Below are 20286 nucleotides of genomic sequence, written 5' to 3'. Positions count from 1 at the left end.
GGACCGATTTGGTCCCATTTGGATGCCATTTGGCCATCCAACATGTTGATACAAAATAGTCACAGTCTTGTCAATTCTTATTTTATAGTTAACATGCCTTTAAAGAACACTTAATAATTCCCTGCCAAGCTACACTTTGGGCTTGGAACCTTGTTCATGATAAGGAGTCTCACAGTGTGAAATTTCATGAGTTTCCATCAATAAAAAGATCATATATGTGGTAAAAACAGTCATGACATTTAGAGGTACAAATCTGAAATTTCAACCTCATGTTAACCCATTCATGCTTCATATTTTTCATTCTATCATCTTACCCATTCTAAATATTTGTTCTTTACATAAACCATGGATGCATAGAAGGTAAACCCACTTACCTTAAACTCCCACGGTATCTCCTATTCCCACTCACTGCCTTCACAGGCTTTCCCTAGCTCCACCAGTGGGCTGTCTTTAAGGGGCAACAATGGACTTCAAGAGATAGAGAATAGTTGAGAAAAATGGGAGAGACTCGTGTTGCCCAAGGCTTAAAAAGAAGAGGGTGGTTGAAAAACACTGTGACACGTATGGAGCAGCGCGAACAGGTGACAACTGTATGATTGACCAAACACACACGGCGATGGTCCCATACATAGCCGGCGATGCTCACTTACGTAGCCGACGTTGCTCACTTACGTAGCCGACGTTGCTCACTTACACAATCGGCGTTGGCCCTCCACATGCGACGCTACCTCTCGCACACGTGGTAATGTTCTTCTTTCTCTCTTCTACTCAAGCGGCGCTAGGTTTTGAATTCTCAAACGGCTATGGGTCTCATTACACAGCCGGCACTACGTCTTCCTTACACAGCTGGCGCTGTGTTTTCTTTACATAGCCGGCGCTACGTCTCTCTTACATAGCCGGCGCTGGGCTCTCAAACATGCATGGCGACGCTCCAAACGGTGCTAGGCCTCTATCTCATTCTCTTTCGCCGTGCGCGTCACTGGATTGAGAGAAAATGGTGGTACTTACAATAATAAATATATAATTTATAATGTTATATTGTATAATATTATATTTTATAATATTATATTTTATAATATTATGTTATATGTTATGTTATATATTTATATTTATTTTATTAATACTAATATTATATATTATATTATACATATATTCTCTACTGTTATAGAATATATTATAGATATATATAATATAATACAAATTCTATTAATAAAATAAATATAAATAGCTAGTATATAATATGATATAATACAATACAATATAATAAAATATTATCATAATATAATGTTATATAATAATATTATTGAAATATAATTTATATATTGTATAATATATAAAAAAATTATATAATATATTATGTTGTAAATAGTTAGTAGTGAATAGTGATGTTTGTTGAAAACTAACTTGCGTAGCTTCATATAAATAGAAATGTTTTCTTTCAGAAAATCAAACACGCCCCCAACGAAACTTCTCGTGGGAAAGAATTGGAAGCGCATTATTAACCTAGCTGGATGGGCCGGGTTTCTCTTCACAAACTGTGATCTAAAAAATCCTCTTCCTCATTCGTGAAAAACCATTTTCTCTCTCTGTAACCACTAACGCCCTTATAGGATGGGGAGAAATCTGCTTTCCTGTCCAGTCCAAGACGCCATATCTAACGCCAAATATATCCTTCATCTAGATAAGTCGGGTTGTGTCTGGATTCCAAGTTGTGATCTTAAATAGCCCAATTTGACGATGAACCCCTTGTGAAATCTCTTTCGCTGTAGTACACAGACATTCTGAGTAAACTGAGTTTTCAAAGAAGAATAAAGTTTTTGGTTTTGCAATGGTGGAGGAAAATGCGAAGAAGGAGAGGAGGGTAGAGTCTTTGGGATGGCTTACGGAATCCTCTGTTATGCCAAAGAAGCACAAAACAATCGAAGGGGTGAGTGCGTCTTCAATTGTAGAGCTCAGGGCACAGCTCTATAGGACCCAAGAAGAGGCTAAGAAAGTCAAGGATTTGGCTCCTGATATCGAGTTCCATCGTGCAAAGAAGAAGGTCGTGCCTGTTGATGTCCACTCTCGAAAGAATGCAGGGGTTGAGAGCCGCGCTAACAAGTACTTCCCCTGTCCACCGGCCTTTTTTTTTTTTCTAATCTTGCTTTTGTTCTTAATGGGTTTTTTACGATTATATATTCAACTCGTTTCTGTTGTTTCATTTTTGTTGGGATCGTTTCTGTTTCCTCTCTCATTTAAGGGCTTACATTCCATTCAGGTGAATAATTCTTGTTGTAAACGATGATAATTAAGGTATTGAACTTTCAGAAAGATACTTGCAAAATTATGATGGCATCAAGCTTAATTAAGGTATGGAATATTGCTGATTAAATTATTCATTTGAACTGGCTGAACTTTCCCAACTTTCACTGGTATGTTTTGTGGTGCGACGGGGTTCATATGCGTGTTATTATATTTGGATATCAGTTTTCACTACACCCCATTTGAGAATTTGAAAGAGAGGTGCTTGGAAAGGTCGGTCTGTGTGACTCATGGAATGTGAATGAACACAATAGTGATGAGCAAAAGAGCGAAGCATCCTGATAGTGGAGGTTGGAGAACCCTTTTTTAGGTGGAGGAGCAGCCTTTTGGAGGTGAAGGGATTGTTAGTTTATTGAGGGTTATTCTATTAGGTGGTTGGGCCTAGATGCTTGTGGGTTGTCAGGAGGAGCTTACTGGATATTATTGTATGTGTATATCTGCTAGGGGCTTATGTGATAGATTTAGAGGGCCTGCCTTGGATCAGTCAGACTTTCTATGTCCTTTCCTTTTTAGAAGCATTAATCAGGGACTTAAGCTACCACTTAAGGAATAGAATCATGATTTTCTTTTTTTACCCTTATTGGTTTGGAATATTTATAGGGCAGATGAAATTGGAGATTATGGACCTGTAATCATGCTAGGGAGTAAACAAAAGATCCTGTCTGAAATTTTGTCTTCTCTATGAGTTATTTAAAGTTGGTTTTTATTTATTTATGCCAGTAGTGTTTTCTTTTTTTGGGGGTGGAGGGACATTTGGAGTTGAGGGTGACACGGGGAGCACATCCTTTGGCCATAATGATCTTTTTTTAGGGTTATGTCTTGGGAGAGGCTTTGGCATCCCTTAATGAACTGGATTTCAGGTATATGTTTGGTTTTATTGGGAATATGTTGGGGTGAAGAATGATTGTAATCTCATTGATCATCTCCATCATCTTTATCATAGCTTTTTCCCAATTAATTGGGGTCGGCTACATGAATCCTGGTCTGCCATTTTACTTTATTGAAGACCATCCCTCAGTGAGGCCGTAAGTCCCCATATCTTTTCGAACTACTTCCAACCACATCCTTTTGGGTCTACCCATTGTCCTTTTCAGTCCTCCCACTTGAACTAACTCGTATTGATCATATTTTTCTTAAATTTGATTAGGGGTATAGGGCCTATAATGAACTGGATTTCAGATATATGTTTGGTTTTATTGGGAATATGTTGGGGTGAAGAATGATTGTAATGTCATTGATCATAGTTTTCTTAAATTTGATTAGGGGGATAGGCTTTTAATATGGATGGTTGGGATAGATTTTGTGCATTGTTTCCTTTTGATAAATCAGATTCTGTTTTGTATTAAGTTGGTTCACAATTCAATTTTGGCCACCAGCTAACCTGATGGCCTTTAAAGAGATTGGGCCTGAGGAGTTCCTTATTGTCGCTTATTCTTGAAGTTCTTGGTGGAGTGCTTATATCTAATTGAGAGAGTTGTCGGGGGTGGTCTAACGAATGTTTTAGAAGGCACCAAGCAGTTAGGGGCGGAACGGCCGCCTAGGTGTGATTCAGCCACCTAGGTGGGTGCCTCTGTTTCAAGGCACCCAGAGACATATTTATGCAAGCCCAGACATATATATATATATATGGAAGATACTACAAAAACGCCTATAGTCGAAAATGAACAGTGATTTCGCCTACCCTCATCACCGTCCAAAGTTCATCGTACGGTCACGATTGTTTGATAGTGTTTTATTTTTCATTTTTTTTTTACAAATTGGAATAACTTGAAATTTGAAGCATGTGGTTCATAAAAAATAGGCGAATCTATAAAAAATATCAAAAAAATATTTTACATGAAAAAATTGATCAAAATACCCGAGAAAAGTTTCAATGGTATTTTGTTCAATTTGGTTTTTGCGAATTATTTTTCTTTATATTTTTATTAGGTGCGCCTCACTAAGATGTACATACGCTCCAAATTTCAGATTATTCCGATTTATACAAAAAAAAAGGAAAATGAAACACTACTGGACAATCGTGACCGTGCGATGAATTTTAGACGATGATGAGGGTAGGAAAAATCACTGTTCATTTTCGCCAATATGCGTTGGGAAGGCTTTTCCTCTCTCTCTCTCTCTCTCTATATATATATATATATATGCTCACATATGTGGCCCAAACATACATATATGCCCAAAATGCACATATTTACATGCTTATATATCTGTAATCAATGGAACATTAAAAAATTGAAAATGAAAGTTTCAAAGTTTGACTAGGTATGCACAATTCTAGTTTCCACAATATAGAGAAAAGAGTATAAAAGAAATTGTAGGCAAAATGGAATTAGGTGCATCATATAAAGTCTTCATCTTCTTCATCGTGATTCCAAGCTATCTTCATCATAGTCACACCTTCCCAACGTAATTTCTCTCCTTAGTCCCTGCTGAATCGGCCTCCTCCTTCTTGTGCCAGGCATAGCAGTCGACCTAGTGTCTTCCTAGGGTTAGAAGAGAGCCCTGAAACCTCCTCTACCATATCCTAAGTCAAAGCCTCACCAGGGAATACCTCTTTTGCTCCAGGATCAACCAACTATTAAATAGAGTCATTGATGATCTACAACACTTGGATACTTCTTGTCACATTCATTAAAGTGCTTCTTTAGCTTGTAATTATACTGGATGAATACTGGATAATGAAGTTTTTTCAAGCCTATTCTTTTTCTTTATATGCAACTGTTGAGTAATAAAGTTACACAATAAAGCTAACTTATTAAAGCATGAAATCAGAAGTTGTTCTTTGAAATTAGTTATCCCAAATAGTTGGGAGAAGGCTCGAATGATGATGATGAAAATGCTCACATCAGATTTACGTATTGGATATACAAAATCCTCATAAGATGTGAGTTCCATGCAACCCACATCCTAGTTGCCCTGTACAGAAAAGAGTAAAAAGCAAAAACATAAGAGCATCAAAATCAAAAACCCACAAGTTGGGTGCTCAAAACCTAAAGAGATCAAAAAATAAATGCGTAGCAACCCATAGGGCGGGTGCTTAGCACACAGAGGGTGGCAGCCTACGAACTAGGTGCTCACACAAAACTCAAAAACTCGGTGTACCAATCACTGATAGAGAGAGAAAGGAGAGATAGACATGAAGGGGAAGAAGGCGTAAGAGACGAAAATGGTTAAAGAAGAGAAGGACAAGAGAACACTTAAGAGAACAATGATTATATATATATATATATATATATATATATATATATATATATATATATATATATATATATATATATATATATATCGAGAGAGAGAGAGAGAGAGAGAGAGAGAGAGAGAGAGAGAGAGAGGTAGATGTAGATGTAGATAAAGAAGGGGAGGAGAAAGAGAGATAAAGAGAGTAGGTATAGAGAATGAGAGCAAACCAGAAAGTCCACAAAAAAAAAAAGAAGCTAAGGTTAGCATCAAAAACACCAAACCAGTGGGGACCCCGGTTAGCATAAAAAACACTAAACTAGTGGGGACCCGACTTCACTGAAATGGTGGGATAACACTAGCAGCTGCACCCTTCTTGGCTACAACACTTGCCGTATTGTCCTCCCTTCAAATATGAAAAAAACCGACTCATAGAGATCTGCAAATATGGAAAATCTTGTCAAAGGTATGAGAAAGACGCCAAGGATGCTGGGATGTCCTTTGGGCCCATTAAATCGTGTTGAATCTCATTCCATGATAAGGTCCTGGTCCCAAAAGGGTTGAACCCCAAAGACACCTTTTAAAAGAGCCTATGCCTCAGCCTAGGTGGAGTCATGATGGCCAAGAGGAGCACAAAAACATAACCAAGTGTTAGCATCTGTATCCTTGATAATACCCACAAAACCACAGGGTCTGGGGTTACCAAAGGAACAACCATCGAAATTGAGTTTGATGGAGACATGGTCTGGGAAAACCACAAGGATGATCAAGGCTGCCTAGTTGGTATGTGGGTGAAAATGCCCTTCCAATTGGTTAAGATATCAGATTTGAAGAATTGCCTGAGAGACTTATGGTTGGATGCCCAAAAATAGTCATAATGCAGATTTCATCTAATGATGCAAGCAATTGGCTTTTGGATACCCCAAAAAATCCAAGAATTCTTCTCCTTCCAAATGTTCCATAGCATGGCAAAGACAGTAGCCCTCCATAGGAAAAGGCCGGCCTTAGGATAGGGAGGGACAAACAAAGCCGAGAAGATATGTTTCGTAAAAAAGTATGTGACCCATTCCTGGTTGAAATCCCTAAGATTGGAGGCTCAAGTAGTTTCCACAAAAGAATAGTGCAAGAAAAGATGGTTGTGACTTTCCTCAGCCTCTAAACAAAGGCAACATTGATTAGCAAGAGGAAAACATCTCTTTTGGAGATGATTGATGGTAAGTTTTGGATTACGATACTAAGCCAAGCAAAAGCCTGAGTTCCTGAGGCAGGGGGCAATCCAAACAGAGTTTAGGCTAAGAGTATTTGCAGAATTGGTCGAAAGGACCTTATAGAAGGAACTAGCAATGAATGCTCCCGAATGGAAATACTAGTTTGTCAGGGACAAGTGCTATTTGTGTAAGGGGGGTAAATGAGCATGAACTCAAAAGTAATAATTTATAAAGATTATTTATCCATATATGTGTATCTTTTTTTTTTGAGAATGTTCATTTATATTAAGTACGTAAAATTTACAAAAATTGGCACCCCCTCTAGAGGGGGTGCCCAACACATCTCTGCCCCAAGAGGACCAAAAAATGCTCTAAAAGAGGGAAGAACAATACAGCAATTGAATATAAAAACAGAAGGGGGGGGGGGGGGAGCACCTGAAGAGGGCTTGGGTTCCTGAGGTGAGGTTGGAATAGGCTCACTCTTTGGCCAAGACATCAGTTGCGGTATTGGCTTCCCTAAAGATGTGATTCCACAACACCTGAAGGTTCCTGGAAATGTGTGTCATCTCTTCAAAATTGTGATCGAGTCTCCACAGGCAAGAGTGAGGATTGGATGCCCAAGCTATAACGTTCCTTGAATCCCTTCCACGTAAAGCACAAAAGTCTAGTAGGGGTTAAACTTGTGAAGGCCCTCTAGGAAGGCCAGGGCCCCAACAAGAGTTGACTCAGCTGTACCTATCTAGCGGAAGAAGCTTAATAGAGTGCTGCCATCATGGGATCTGGACAAGCCCCCTATACCAAAGGGTCCAAGGTTGCCAATGGAGCAACCATCAAAATTTAACCTGACGCTTCCCTCCTCTGGGGGTCTCCAGACAAATGCTAGAGAGATCTTCGACAAGGAGTGCCAATTGCTGAAGAGGTCACAATATGCAAAGTTTTTGAAGAGCTTGTGATTTTTGGCCCAAAAGGAGATCAACCTTCGAATCTTGTCGATCATAGAGGCAATGGGGGGCCTATTGCCCTTGAAAATTCTATTGCTTCTTTTGGTCCAAATGACCCAAATTGTGGCAACAATAGATACCCTCCACAGAATGCGACTGCCTTTAGGCCAAGACGGGGAGAGGAAGGCCTCAAATAGGTGAGGAATAGACTGAGAAGTGACCCAATACCAATTGAAGAGTTGAAGCAAATTGCCCTTGCCCATAGTGCATTGGCCACTTCACAATGGATAAATAGGTGTTCGTTGGTTTCTTTTGCAGCCGTGCACATGATGCACCTGTTGGGACAAAGGGAGTCCCTTCTTTTGGATTTGGTCGATGGTCAAATCTCTCTCGTAGGGAGCCACCCGGCAGAGGACTTGAATTCTAGGAGGGGTGAAAGAAAACCAGGCCCTAGAGGCAATGACAAGGTGGGGGGAGAGTCGTTGTTGTTGGGGTTCAGGACACGAAAGAGAGTAGACACAGGGAAAGTGCTGGATGTAGCAGTTGCCCAGATGATCTTGTCTTTGTCATTGAAGGGAAGGAAAACCGAGTGCAACAGCTCAGTTAGAGCCTCGAAGCCCTCGAACTCGTGATAGAATAAAGGTCTCCTAAAGTTGGGGGTCCAAGATCTGCTCGACCCTTTCGAAGTGAAGTTTTCAGCCACCGAGGAATGAGTATCATGAGCGAGGGAGAACAAATTGGGGAAAAGGTCCTTGATTGGACACTGCCCCATCCTAGTATCTAGCCAGAATTTTGCTTTGTTCGCTGCTCTGGGGCGAAAATAGATATGTTGGAGGAAGAGATCACAACTATTGAGTACCGACCTCCAGAAAGATATTGCCTTTGAGCCTGCACCTTGGGGTCCAACTATCACTGCTGTAACAATATTTATGGCGAATGACCTCCCTTCACAGTTGATGAGGCTGAGTGGCATATCGCCACCACCATTTTCCTAGGAGAGCAGAATTGTGGGCTCTGAGACTGCGAATGCCTAAGCGTCCTTGGTCTTTCGACCTACAAAGCTTGGGCCAAGAAATGAGATGATACTTGTGGCCGTTGTCCCCAGACCAAAAGAATTTGCGCATCAACCTTTCTAACCTTGCGGCAATAGAGTCAGGGGTATGAAATAAGGACATTTGGGAAATTGGGGTATTAACAAGGGTTGCCTTAATGAGTGTGAGTCTGCCTGCCTTGGAACGAAATCTTCCTTTGCAGCCCGCAAACCTCTTGTCGAGCTTGTTCATAATATAGCGCTAATGGTGAAGGCAGGGCACGCCTAAGCACAGGGGGAGACCGAGATATGAAGAAGGTTGCTCGTCGATTGGGTAGCCCCACTTCTCAGCGATGGAGTGGACAAAAGATGGGTCTGAGTGGACTCATTATTTTGGTCTTGGCAAAGTTAACCTTGAAGGCAATGGCCAGCTGAAAACACCTCAAGAAGAGGAGCGTCGATCTGCTGAATTGAGGCATCGCAAAAGACTAAGGTGTCATCTACATATTGGAGGTGGGAGATGATGGGGTCGTGGGCGCTGGATTGGAAGCCCTTCAGTTTTCCAGCTTGCTAGATTGTGGAGATGGAATTGTTGAACACTTTGGCCATGATAACAAAGAGGAAGGGTGATAGGGGTTCCCTTGGCGGATGCCTCTAGTAGCAGGGAAGAAGCACACCGGTGATCCATTAAGCAATACTTGAAAAACAGGACTAGAGATGCTCCAGTGCACTCATTTTCTCCATTTGGCCCCATAGGCCATCCTCTTCAGGGTCTTGTCAAGGAGCAACCAGTTGATGTGGTCGTAAGCTTTCTCCCAACAAAGTTTTATGATGATACCAAGGGCTTTTGAAATGTTTTGACTGTGAATACACTCATGGGCTATGAGTGCTCTGTCAAGGATTTGTCGATCCTTAACAAATGCTTTATGTGTAGGAGAAATAACCCAGTTAAGAACAATCTTTAGCCTAGTTTTCAATACTTTGGATAGGAGTTTGTATGAGCTGTTGATGAGACTAATTGGTCAAAAATCTTTAAGTTTCTCAACTACTTCAATCTTCGGGATAAGGGCTATGAAAGTTGCATTCACAACTTTCCCCACCATTCCTTTGGAATGGAACACTGAGAAGGAGGCGAGAATATTAGGCGTCGAAGTGTTCCCCAAAAAGATTTGAAAAAGGCCATGGGGTATCCATCTGGTCTTGGGGTCTTTGATGGCAGACATGATTTCTTCCTCAGAGAATGGTCGTTCTAACCAACTGGATTGGTCTTTGGGGAGAGAAAGAAAGGACAAGTCATCCATGATGAGTCTAGGCCCTGACTAAGAAGCGAAAAGATGGGCAAAGAACCGGACTGCCGCTTGCTCAATGAGCTAGGGTTGATCTAGGATCAAGTTGTCCACCTTGAGATGAGTTATAGATTTTTCTCTTCTACGATAATTGGCTACCTTATGAAAATAGCCAGTGTTGAGGTCACCTGGTTTGAGCCATTTGACCTTGGCTCTTTGGGCCCAATAGATCTCCTTGTGGAGGATTTGGTGATATTCATGTTTAGCTTTGGATCAGATTACCAACTCAATTGGCAGAGAGCTCTCGACTGCTCGGTAATGTCATAATGTCGAAAAGATCGAAGAAGGGCATGGGCATCCTTTTGGTCATGGAAGTTACTAGGGGTTTGGGAGCTTCATAACTTGAGGTAGGATTTGAGAATTTGCAGTTTTCATTGTAATCGAAAGCCGGCCCATCTGACATTAAGGGAGAAAAGGATTCCCACCAGGATTTGAGGGGTTGGGAAAGTTGGTCTCTTCAAGCCAAACCAGTTCCAAACGAATAGGTTTGGGCCCTCTAGAGACAACTTCGGTGTCGAGATGGATCGGATGAATGTCCTAGGTAGGCCTGGGCAAAGCAACAGAATGGGAACCAGGAAAAAGGTTATCCCAATCCATAGAGATAAGTAATTGATCGATCTTGGAGGGTGAGGGGGTTGAGGAGTGGTTAGACCACATAAATAGGTCTCCTTCTACTGGAACGTTTATGAGTTGGTGGCTTGAAATGAAGTCTGAAAATGGATCATGGCCGGGGTAACAAAATGGTTGGAGTTCTGGTCATGTGACCATCAAGACCCTTGTTCCCTGGTGTATCGTTGTGGGTCTCCAGGTACTCCTTTGGAGTTTTACTTTCTTTTAGCAATGTTTCCTAAGCTTTTAAGAGGTTGAGCCTTCTTGAAAGCTTTTCAGGTGAGTAGCATTAGAAGAATTGCTTGCGTGATACATCCACCAAATAATATGTAGACTTACTTGGCCTAAAGTCTTCTTCTTTAAACCTGTTTTAATGGTAACTTGCTTCATTGTTGTTGGGAGCATAAGTGGGTGTGGGAGTTGGGATCCACCCTTGGTTGAGGCTTCTTACCTTGGGAGTGCCTAGGTGCTCTATTTAGGGAGTAACCTGGGAGCGGCATCTGATATATTTAGTATATCTATATGGAAGCCCTTTAATGTTGACATTTATGCATATTGAGAAATTCATAATCCACTTTTCTAGCGTATGTAGATATACATGCGCAATGACATCTATCTTTTTCTCGTCCCGTGGGTACTTCTTTTTTTCAATTTATCTCCATCTCTAGCATTTTGGAGCTTCAAGTTCTGAATCGAGGATAGTAATTTTTAAATGAATGAGGGGTTCGGAACTTTAAATTCGGAAACTGCTTCATTTTCAAAAAAGTCAGCCTGGAACACCTTTTAACAGGGTATTTTGGGAAAAAATATGTCATCAATGTAAAAAATGAAAACTGTTTAAGTTGCGCAAAATATGTATCACATTTATGAAAGTTTCTCTTTTATTTCCTATGTAAATGAATCATATTCTAGTAGGTCTACGGCACAAATCAAATAAGACAAGTATAGTATGTTATGTTTTCTTTGCAAATTTATATTGTTTATCAAATATCCTTAACTTTTAAAACATTTTATAAAGTTTTAAATTTTTATCATTTAGCGGATCCCAAATAATTGGGATAAGGCTTGGATGATGATGATGATGGTGATCTCTTCCCTGACGACCCCAATCGAGCAGCTTGTAGTCTTTGTGCCACAGATTATGAGGGACTTGATTTTGGTGCCGGTGGCCATGAGAACCTAATAGAAGAAGGGGCAAGTAGAGGAGGTGGTGGTTGGTGCAAAAGATACCTACATCGTCACCTACAGTAGTTGATGCATTTGATAGATGATCAAGGCCAAGCTGTGGGGCAGTCACATGCTGCCCCCCCCCCCGGTTTTTTTGTGTGCATGTTGGGGGAAGGGGGGAGGGGGGGTAATAAAACTAAGAAAGAAATAGGTATCGACATTTTGTCTGGTATCAGAGAGTTAACGAATGCGTCCAACAAGAATGAAAGTGAGATGGAATAGAATTGCAATAAGATCCTGATCTCTTTCAAAAGAGGGATATGGTGAACTAGTTAGACGTTACGGACTTGATTGAATTGAGGCTTGGTGTGGAAACCTACTAATTGGTAGCTTCCAAATTTAGAGAAATCTTGGAAGGAGAAATGAGCAAGCTGAGCCAAATGTTTATAGAAAACAAAGATTCCTAAAAAGCTAGAATCAATGCAATGGTGGGTGCAAAGACTCAACGAAGTTGTTTCAGCAAATGGAGTTAACCTCGTTTGCAGAGGAATCAATCCATAATATCGAAGTATAGGACTCCAATAGGTTGAACATATATTGCTATGTATTGAGTTGAAATATTTACGATTAATTATGAGGATCCTTTTATTACACATTTCAAAGTTCTTGTGAATTGATATCCAGTTACATATTCATTGATCAAATCATTCGCTCCAAAGTGTGATAGATTATTTGAAGAAATGACTAATTGGACGAGAATAGAATAAAGATAGAGTCCCATTCTACATGTCAATCCCAACAAGAATGCAATTTGTAGTAAGAGGAAAATTCATCGACTTTAGAAATCGTGAGGGTTCAAGTTCCTCTATTCACAATTAAAGAATGGCATTTAGAAATAGGAATGGGGTTGAAGTCAAGGTGGTAACACCACCTATGACTCAGCTACCGGTCTTGGTTTCCATTCCTACCGATGCTAACCCCTTTCAAAAACTACAAGCGGTTTAAAAAATTGCTAATCCACTACCAACAGTCAACGTTCAAAAAAAGTAAAAAGATTAAAAAGAATGGCGTTTAGAAACCGTGATCTGATGTTCCTATATATTGAATTGAAATATTCAATGATTAATTGTGAGGATCCTTTTGTTACTCGTTTCAAAATTCTTGTGAACTGATCCCAAATTGAAGGAACAATCACGTACTCCTTGATCAAATCATTGCAGAGTGTTATAGATCATTGATGAAATGAGTGATTGGACAAGAATAGAAGAAAGATATAGTCCCATTCTACTTGCCAATCTTAACAAGAATATAACTTGTAGTAAGAGCAATATCCGTTGACTTTCGAAATCATGAGGGTTCAAGTCCCTATTAAAGAAAGGCCTGGTTTACTCCCTAATCATTCATTGCTCATTTCATCTGGCTTTCTAAAACTAAATTATGTTGTTATGTATGTTTATAGAAAAGAGTCCCATTCTACATGTCAATCTTGACAACAATGGAATTTGTAGTAAAAATCTTGAGTGTTCTAGTCCCTCTGTCCCCAAGTAAAGAAAAACCTCCCTCTGTCCCCAATTAAAGAAAAACCTGGTTTACTCCTTAATCATTGATTCCTCTTTTCGCCAGGCATTCTAAACTAAATGGGGTGTGTTTATCATTCACATTATTGTTTCACAAAGAGACCCGAGCCTAAATTCTTCCTTCTACCAGTCTCCTCTTCCCGCAAGTGTTGTTATTGTGATAAATACAATATATGTAGAAGTGAACACATATGGACTAGAAATCCCCATGTTGAAGAATTCAGAGTATGCTAGCCTCACAAAACATAGAAAACCATGAAAAGGGTGAAATCCAATTTCAATTGTAGATCCAAATAAGATTTTATAGTATTTATTTTAGTAACTTTAATTGACGTAGGTGTAGGTTTTATAATAGCATGATGCAATGCATATGGTGTGTCGGAATAGCTCAAGTAGAGTAGAGGGCTGAAAATCCTCATGTCACTAGTTCAAATCTGCATGTTGTTGATATATGAAGGGATACCTAAACACAAATGAAGAGTTACTTAATGGGATACGTATTTGTTAATGGTCTAGATCAATGGAATGGAATACATAGTTACTCCATCTAGGGGTATAGATACACAACAAAGTTATTTGGATCTTCAAACCAATTGGTCAATTTGGTTCCAAATCTCGCTCCACAATGTTTAAACTTTGGAATCTTGATCCTACCTAGAAGTATAGTCTAGCAACATAGTATATAGTCTAGCAGTGTAGTATGGTATGGTAGTATGTATTCATATATGTGATATAGTTGTGTACAATAAATTCAAATATAGTAGAGTATATACTATGCTCGAATATGATACATAGCATAGTATTGTTGTATAGTACAGCCGTACATTATTGTATAGAAGTGTGTTAGTGTAGTAGTATATACTATACTACTATACTAATCAAGTGCTCTCAGAGCCTCTTTTTAAACAAATGGAGCTCAGTCCTGTATGGTGTATCATTGGATCCCGAGTAAGTATGGATCAAGCTCCCTCACATATTGTGATTGAGATCTCTAGTTTTCTGGGTGTCGATTCTGATCCCGGATCTAATTTGATCCCAATCCTAGCTGATTCAGATCCCATATCTAATTCAATCTCGATCCTAGCAACTATGTTCTCATTATTGATTAATGAACTCATTTCACAAAGCTTAATGTTCCAACATAGTGGAATTGTCCCTGACACAGTTCTTGACCATATCAATTGTCCTTAAAACTAGTGTTAATCACTTCAATAAATAAATATTAATGACGAAAATAAACACTCTATTTGTGGGCATATTTACTGTGGCAATCAGAAACTTGCTTTTATCCCTAATATTCAAGGTTATCAAATTCAATATGTGGTGCAGGGCACTAGGAGTGTCCGATGCACTACGCATCTCACTGTGGCAGCGATAGGCACATGACTTCCTATGTGGGTAATAAGTATAAAAGATTCCAAAATGTTAAAATTTATAAGAGTGCATATAATGAACCAAATATGGCATGTATGTGATTGTAGAATTTTTCATTTATCTTAATTTTTTTCTTTTGAGATTTGTTTTCTTTCCAGCTTTTTTATTATCTGTTGTCTAACTAATATGTACACTGTCTAAGTTGCTGATTGAGTAATAGAAACATTTCGTTTGTCTATTCTCTAATATGATTAGCATGCTAATCCATCACTGAATTCAATAAAAAAGAAAATAATATGCTCGACTATAAAAGCAAGCACAATATGATACTATAAAAAGAAATTAGAAAAATGGCAACTGTAGGCAGATAGTCAAATGGTAAAAATAGTTGACAATTAGATCCCCTCCCCCCCACCCACCCCCCCCCCCCCCCCCCCCCCCCCACCCCAAAAAAAAAAAAAAAAAAAAAAAAAAACTTTGTGACAAAAATATAATGACATATAAAACAAAAGGAGACTATACTCAATCCATGATAATTAGATACAGCTGTGCTATGCATTATATGGCAATAGAAGTGGCGTGGCCCATTGCCGGTATTCTGCGCCTGAAAATCCTCCAATGTAAGCAGGTAATCAACTGGAGGTGGTAAAATTCACGTGTGTTTTCAGAAAACTTGAAATCCAAAAAAAAAAAAAAAATTGATTTTGATATTTCCAATTTGATACCACTAGGACCTAAAGAATTTGGTCTGAGAGTTCTTGGGTGTATGCATCCCCTCAAACCTTTTCCCCTCTTTCTTGGGGAAAAGACCATTTTACCCTTGCTAGTGGGGCTGTATTCCGCCCAAGAATGGGTCCATATTATGTGACCGCATAGGCTCTCTCCAATGCAGCTGCCTAGTTGGGTGCATCATGTGTGCCTGCCTAGGTGGGCCAAAGCAATGTGTCCAAGTGCTCTTCTGTGGTTTGCACGGCATTTGATAACTATGCTAACGGTATGACGAGATCCCCAATATGTATGGGCGTGATCTTTTTCCATGAGTTGAACCAAAGTGAGAAGAACTTATAAACAGTCCATAATCCATAGGCAAATGTAAAAGTTTTACTTTATCTCCTACAGGTGGTTGCTTACCTTTGAGTTCTGGTATCAAGATGCCATAAGGTTTAGGTTTTTACTACCCTCCTCACTGTGGCAACCCTTTGCAATGCTCTACCAAAGAAGGTAATTATGCAGCACCATCCCCTTCTCACAACATACGCTTCTTTTCATTTTTGCTGTACACATTTTGTTCTTCAAGCATTTCCAAAATATGGCTAAATAGAGAATCTCTTAAAGGGCTCCCCCCCGAATTACCTATTAAAACAATACAATAAAAGGTTGCACCCATTGTTAGTTCTGCAAGTGCATCTGGACGCATGAATAAAGTGTAACTCTGTAGACAGGGAGGTTCTTGTTCATTCTAGTTCTGTCTCAAGAAGAATTGCTCTCGCAATGGGCTAGTACATGGACATATGTTCTATATATAGCTGTAGTGAAGCATGTTATGCTGGTCCGTATTTAATTTTCGTGAAAATATGCATTGAAAACAGCTTCAATTTCATCTCTCATCTTGCTGTAAACAAATTTCCATAATGCCCATTTTTTCATGACTTTCTCCAAAAATTTCTATTATATCTCTCCCTTCTTTCCCTTGATTTTCCCTCACTTACATGGGTAATGGAGCAAAATGACTTCATTTGTATGTAGGTGCACTTATATTGAATGCTTCACGTGTATATACGGATGTTTGTGTGTAGATGCATGTATTCTTTACTTTAGTTTCGATGTTGATGTCTATTTGTTTGTGTTGGACTAACATAACAGGGACAAGCTTGAGCTCAAAGCTGTGGAAGATGGTTTGGTTAGCTATGCAGCACTGGAGAAGAAGGCTGAATTATACGAAAAACTTGCTAGAGGGGAGCTTTCCGATGAGGAAGACATGGAGAAGTATTGTGTTGACTTTTTCCGCAAGACTCTTGACACTGAGGAACAGTCCCAACTGTCTGAACCTGCAAATGCTCCTTCTGTGGAGGATGGCAACCTGGACGATGAAGATGATCTGTCTGTCCCTGGTATTGATGCAAAGCTGTTCAGACCTGGCCGAACTGGGGATGCGGTTGACAATAATGAGCACAAACGCTTTGTGAGGTAATCCTTGGGACAAAGCTACTAATACTGAGATATCAGTGTATTTTTGTGCTGATCTCTGAGAGAGAGAGATTGGTCCTTTTTAAGAGTTGGAAATGTCTCGATTTGCTAATCATAACAATGAAATATTAGGGTTCCAAGCTTTGCATCTCAAACACACACATGAGCACATGCAAACATATATGCATATAAATGCATGCAGGCAGATGGGAAGAGAGAAGTGATCTTTGTAAACAGTGTTATGTAAACCCACCCTCATCCTAGTTGGTGCCTTTGATATTTAAGGTGAGGGGTCTGCTTGTTATAAATTCAGTTATGGGACTATTTTAAAAGGGAAATAAGAATCAAGAAAGCAACAAATAAAAATGGGGAATTGTGTTCATGGAATCGCTTGGTAGCATAGTTATCAAGTTCGGACCAGACTACTTGGTTTAATTGGTTGGATTGTCAAAAGGTGCCTTGGATGGTCTGATTAAAAACAAAACTTGGTTTGCTAGAAAACCGGTAAAAGTTAGTGTTTGCCTAGTTTTGACAGGCCAGACCGTTTGGTTTTTTGACCCATTAATCAAAGTTGATAAGCTTAATAATATAAGGAAAATTGTTTCATGCGGGGTGGACCGCATTTTTACAATATGCAGTCCCAAGATTTTGCATCCATCTTAATGATGGATGCAAATGAGTGGTCCATCTAAAAACAATTGAAACTAACGGTCCAAATGTTTTCTTAGTAGAATTATTTTTCTTATTTCTTAAAATTTATTTATTTTTTCATATTCATGATCTCCATGTTAGAGATTACATGTTCTTAAAAATTGGGTCCGACAATCCATTTCAAAAATAGATTTTTAAGAGGTGACTCATTTCTACATGGGCTCATAGAAACTGATATTTTTAAACTACTATTTCTTTTATTTTTCTAAAGGATGTTCCAGCTGTTTTGACCATTTTGATTAGACCAGATCGTTTACTGGTTTTGTGGCCAGTCTAATCTTGATAAATATGCTTGGCAGCTTTGCTAAGCACGACCAGCCTTTAGGCATGGTTGCATAATATTGATGGGTTTTCAGCATTGGAGAGCTTTTTCCAATAGTACCATCTTACCCGTGCATAAGATCGATTCCTTCGGTGTTTTCTTCTTTTCCTGTGGCTTTTGAACTAATAGTGTTTGTTTGGGGTCAAATTGGTGTTGATTTTTTTTGTTGTCTTTTAATTGCTTTGGTTTTCAGGGAAGTTCATGAGGAGACAAATGAGGCGAGAGAGAAGGCTTCTAGTCTCAAGTTGCGCAGGCAAGTGCAGGCAGCTGCACACAGGGAGAAGTTACGGCAGGCCTATTTGAGGAAACAGTTGGAGAAATTGAAAGCTGCAAAAACTCAACAATCAAGCCCTGGTGATGCTGCAGCAAGCTAGAGAGAGAGAGAGAGAGAGAGAGAGAGGCTTCGTAGCTGTGAATACACTCACATTGTTGATATAAAAAGGTACACCTATGTCTGTATTGTTATTATTTGCAGAGGTGATGAATGGGAAATCTTCAGAATTTTATTGATTGGAACTGTAAAAACTGTTTTGTGCAGGATTCCAAATCAAGTTTTTGGGTTTTAGACGACATCTGTGAGTTTTGGTAAAAATTGTATAATGTGACCGTGGAATGTGGATTAGATATCAAAGTTTGAGCGGGCTTGAGACGAGTGAATACATTGGAGAATTAAGGCATGTATGTATGGTACATGGCATGATGCAGGGTGTGTAGGTCATTATGTATTGTTCAATTCTGATTAGGGCAAGTGGATGAATGCCGATCACAGTGAGTTCCAGGTGATGATCACCGTTTCTCAAAATGGAAAATGTTGGACGATTTTCTTGTAAGGTATTCCGACATGTAGCGGTTCAGGAAGGTTAGGACCAAGTTGTTTCAAGCCCATGTAAACCATTTGGAACTTGTTCAGAAAATTGGTTGACGCTTAAGACCACATATTTAATGAACTTCGTATTTCACCACTATATGTTTTTACCAAGCAAGCTTTGAAAGGGATTGTATAGAAAGAGTACATGAGGGCGCAATCATTATTATCTGTTAAATTTTAAAATGGTTGGTTGTAAGAGAGTCATTGAATAGACATAAAGTTCTAAAAAATATATTATTGGATTTGTGATTCACATCAAGCTATCTAAATTGACATTTAATGAGTATGAATGATTTTGACTTCTATATACAAAAGATAAATGGTCTTTTTGTATACAATCATGTGGAAAGGATCTTGTGGTCCTATTTGGTCTTGTGGTCCTATTTGATCTTGTGGACAAAACACCCAGGTCATGGAATTTGATGGACCCCTAAACTTTTTAATTTGTCTTTATAAAATTTGGACACGGTTTTTATGCGGCCAGCCCCGTATATTGTACAAATACGGTCTTGGTAATAAATATATATTTTAAATATAATTTGATTTTAATTTTTAAAGAATATATTATCTTTAACATGGAGATCATGAAAATGAAAAAAAAATAAAAATAAAATAAAAAACTAGAAATAATAATTATATTAAAAAAATATTTGAACTGTTAGCTACACTTGTATTTAGAAGAATCGCCTATTTACATCCGATCTTTAAGAGGGATATTTTATAGCTATGGGATAGATGCTTTATGCCTTTACAATATGCGGTCTAGACTGCATGAAACACATTTTCATTAAATTTATGATCTATTAGCTTTTTTGAAAAGTATGGATTCGAAGAGCAAAAAGTGCCAACAAATCAAAATTTATTCTGAACTAAATTTGATCCTCCATTTTAATGGATGTCAGATGTTAAGGAATTTTGAGCTCGAAGGCGTTTGTGAATAAATTGATCTCGAGTGAAAGATGTTAAATAGGCGATATATTTAAGAACTCAAAAAAAGAAAAAAAGTCCTTTTTTAAAATTACTCATCTGGTGATTATAAGCTGTTCCCAAAATGTTATATCAAACAAATCCTCCTCAGTGGGTGCCTCAGGGAGCCACTGGATGTTATACTCTTGCTGACTTGCCCCTTTGTGTGGGGGTGGCAATGAACGTGACCGGACTTGGGACCGATGGGTAGACCCGACCATGGGTTTGGGTATGAGTTTAAGTTTTGGACCCGACAGTTCGGGTCTGGGTCCAAAACTTGGACCTGAACACCATTCGGGTTCGGGTCTAGGTCTAGTCAGATCCGACCTGTATTTGTAAAATACTTTACTTTAAGCCTTATTTGTTTTGGTGTATTAAAGATCACATACAATAAGAACTCATAATCATCTTTAGTTAATAAACGACAAATTAGACGGCTTGAAATCTAATGGTGGGTGACTGTGACCTTGTTGCAAATAATATAGATATATCATGCTAAAAA

The 20286-nt window shown here is 39.0% G+C and overlaps 1 protein-coding gene across 4 annotated transcripts; it reads left to right on the top strand.

Moving 5' to 3' along the window:
• Positions 1–1441: 1441 nt before the first annotated feature.
• On the top strand, positions 1442–18915 carry LOC18437239 (uncharacterized protein At4g18257). 4 transcript variants are annotated; one of them, XR_002281512.2, is made up of 5 exons: positions 1448–2100; positions 15850–15951; positions 16594–16917; positions 18144–18392; positions 18489–18915. XR_002281512.2 is itself a non-coding variant. In XM_020669138.2 (4 exons), exons 1-4 carry the CDS (start codon positions 1829–1831, stop codon positions 18322–18324), a joined length of 879 nt encoding a protein of 292 aa, XP_020524797.1. In that variant the 5' UTR covers positions 1448–1828; the 3' UTR covers positions 18325–18915. The 4 variants fall into 4 exon arrangements, 2 of the variants coding, with proteins under 2 accessions (XP_006847518.1, XP_020524797.1); XR_016052285.1 differs by lacking the exon at positions 15850–15951 and having other exon boundaries at positions 1442–2100; XM_020669138.2 differs by having other exon boundaries at positions 18144–18915.
• The last annotated feature ends 1371 nt before the right edge of the window (positions 18916–20286 follow it).

This window comes from Amborella trichopoda, chromosome 3 (genome assembly GCF_054954075.1).
Source record: "Amborella trichopoda isolate Santa Cruz 75 chromosome 3, AtrichopodaSantaCruz75HAP2 v2.0, whole genome shotgun sequence".
Classification (NCBI taxonomy): Eukaryota; Viridiplantae; Streptophyta; class Magnoliopsida; order Amborellales; family Amborellaceae; genus Amborella; species Amborella trichopoda.
Note: the sequence above shows the minus strand (reverse complement) of the source record. Positions and strands in the feature narration are given on the sequence as shown.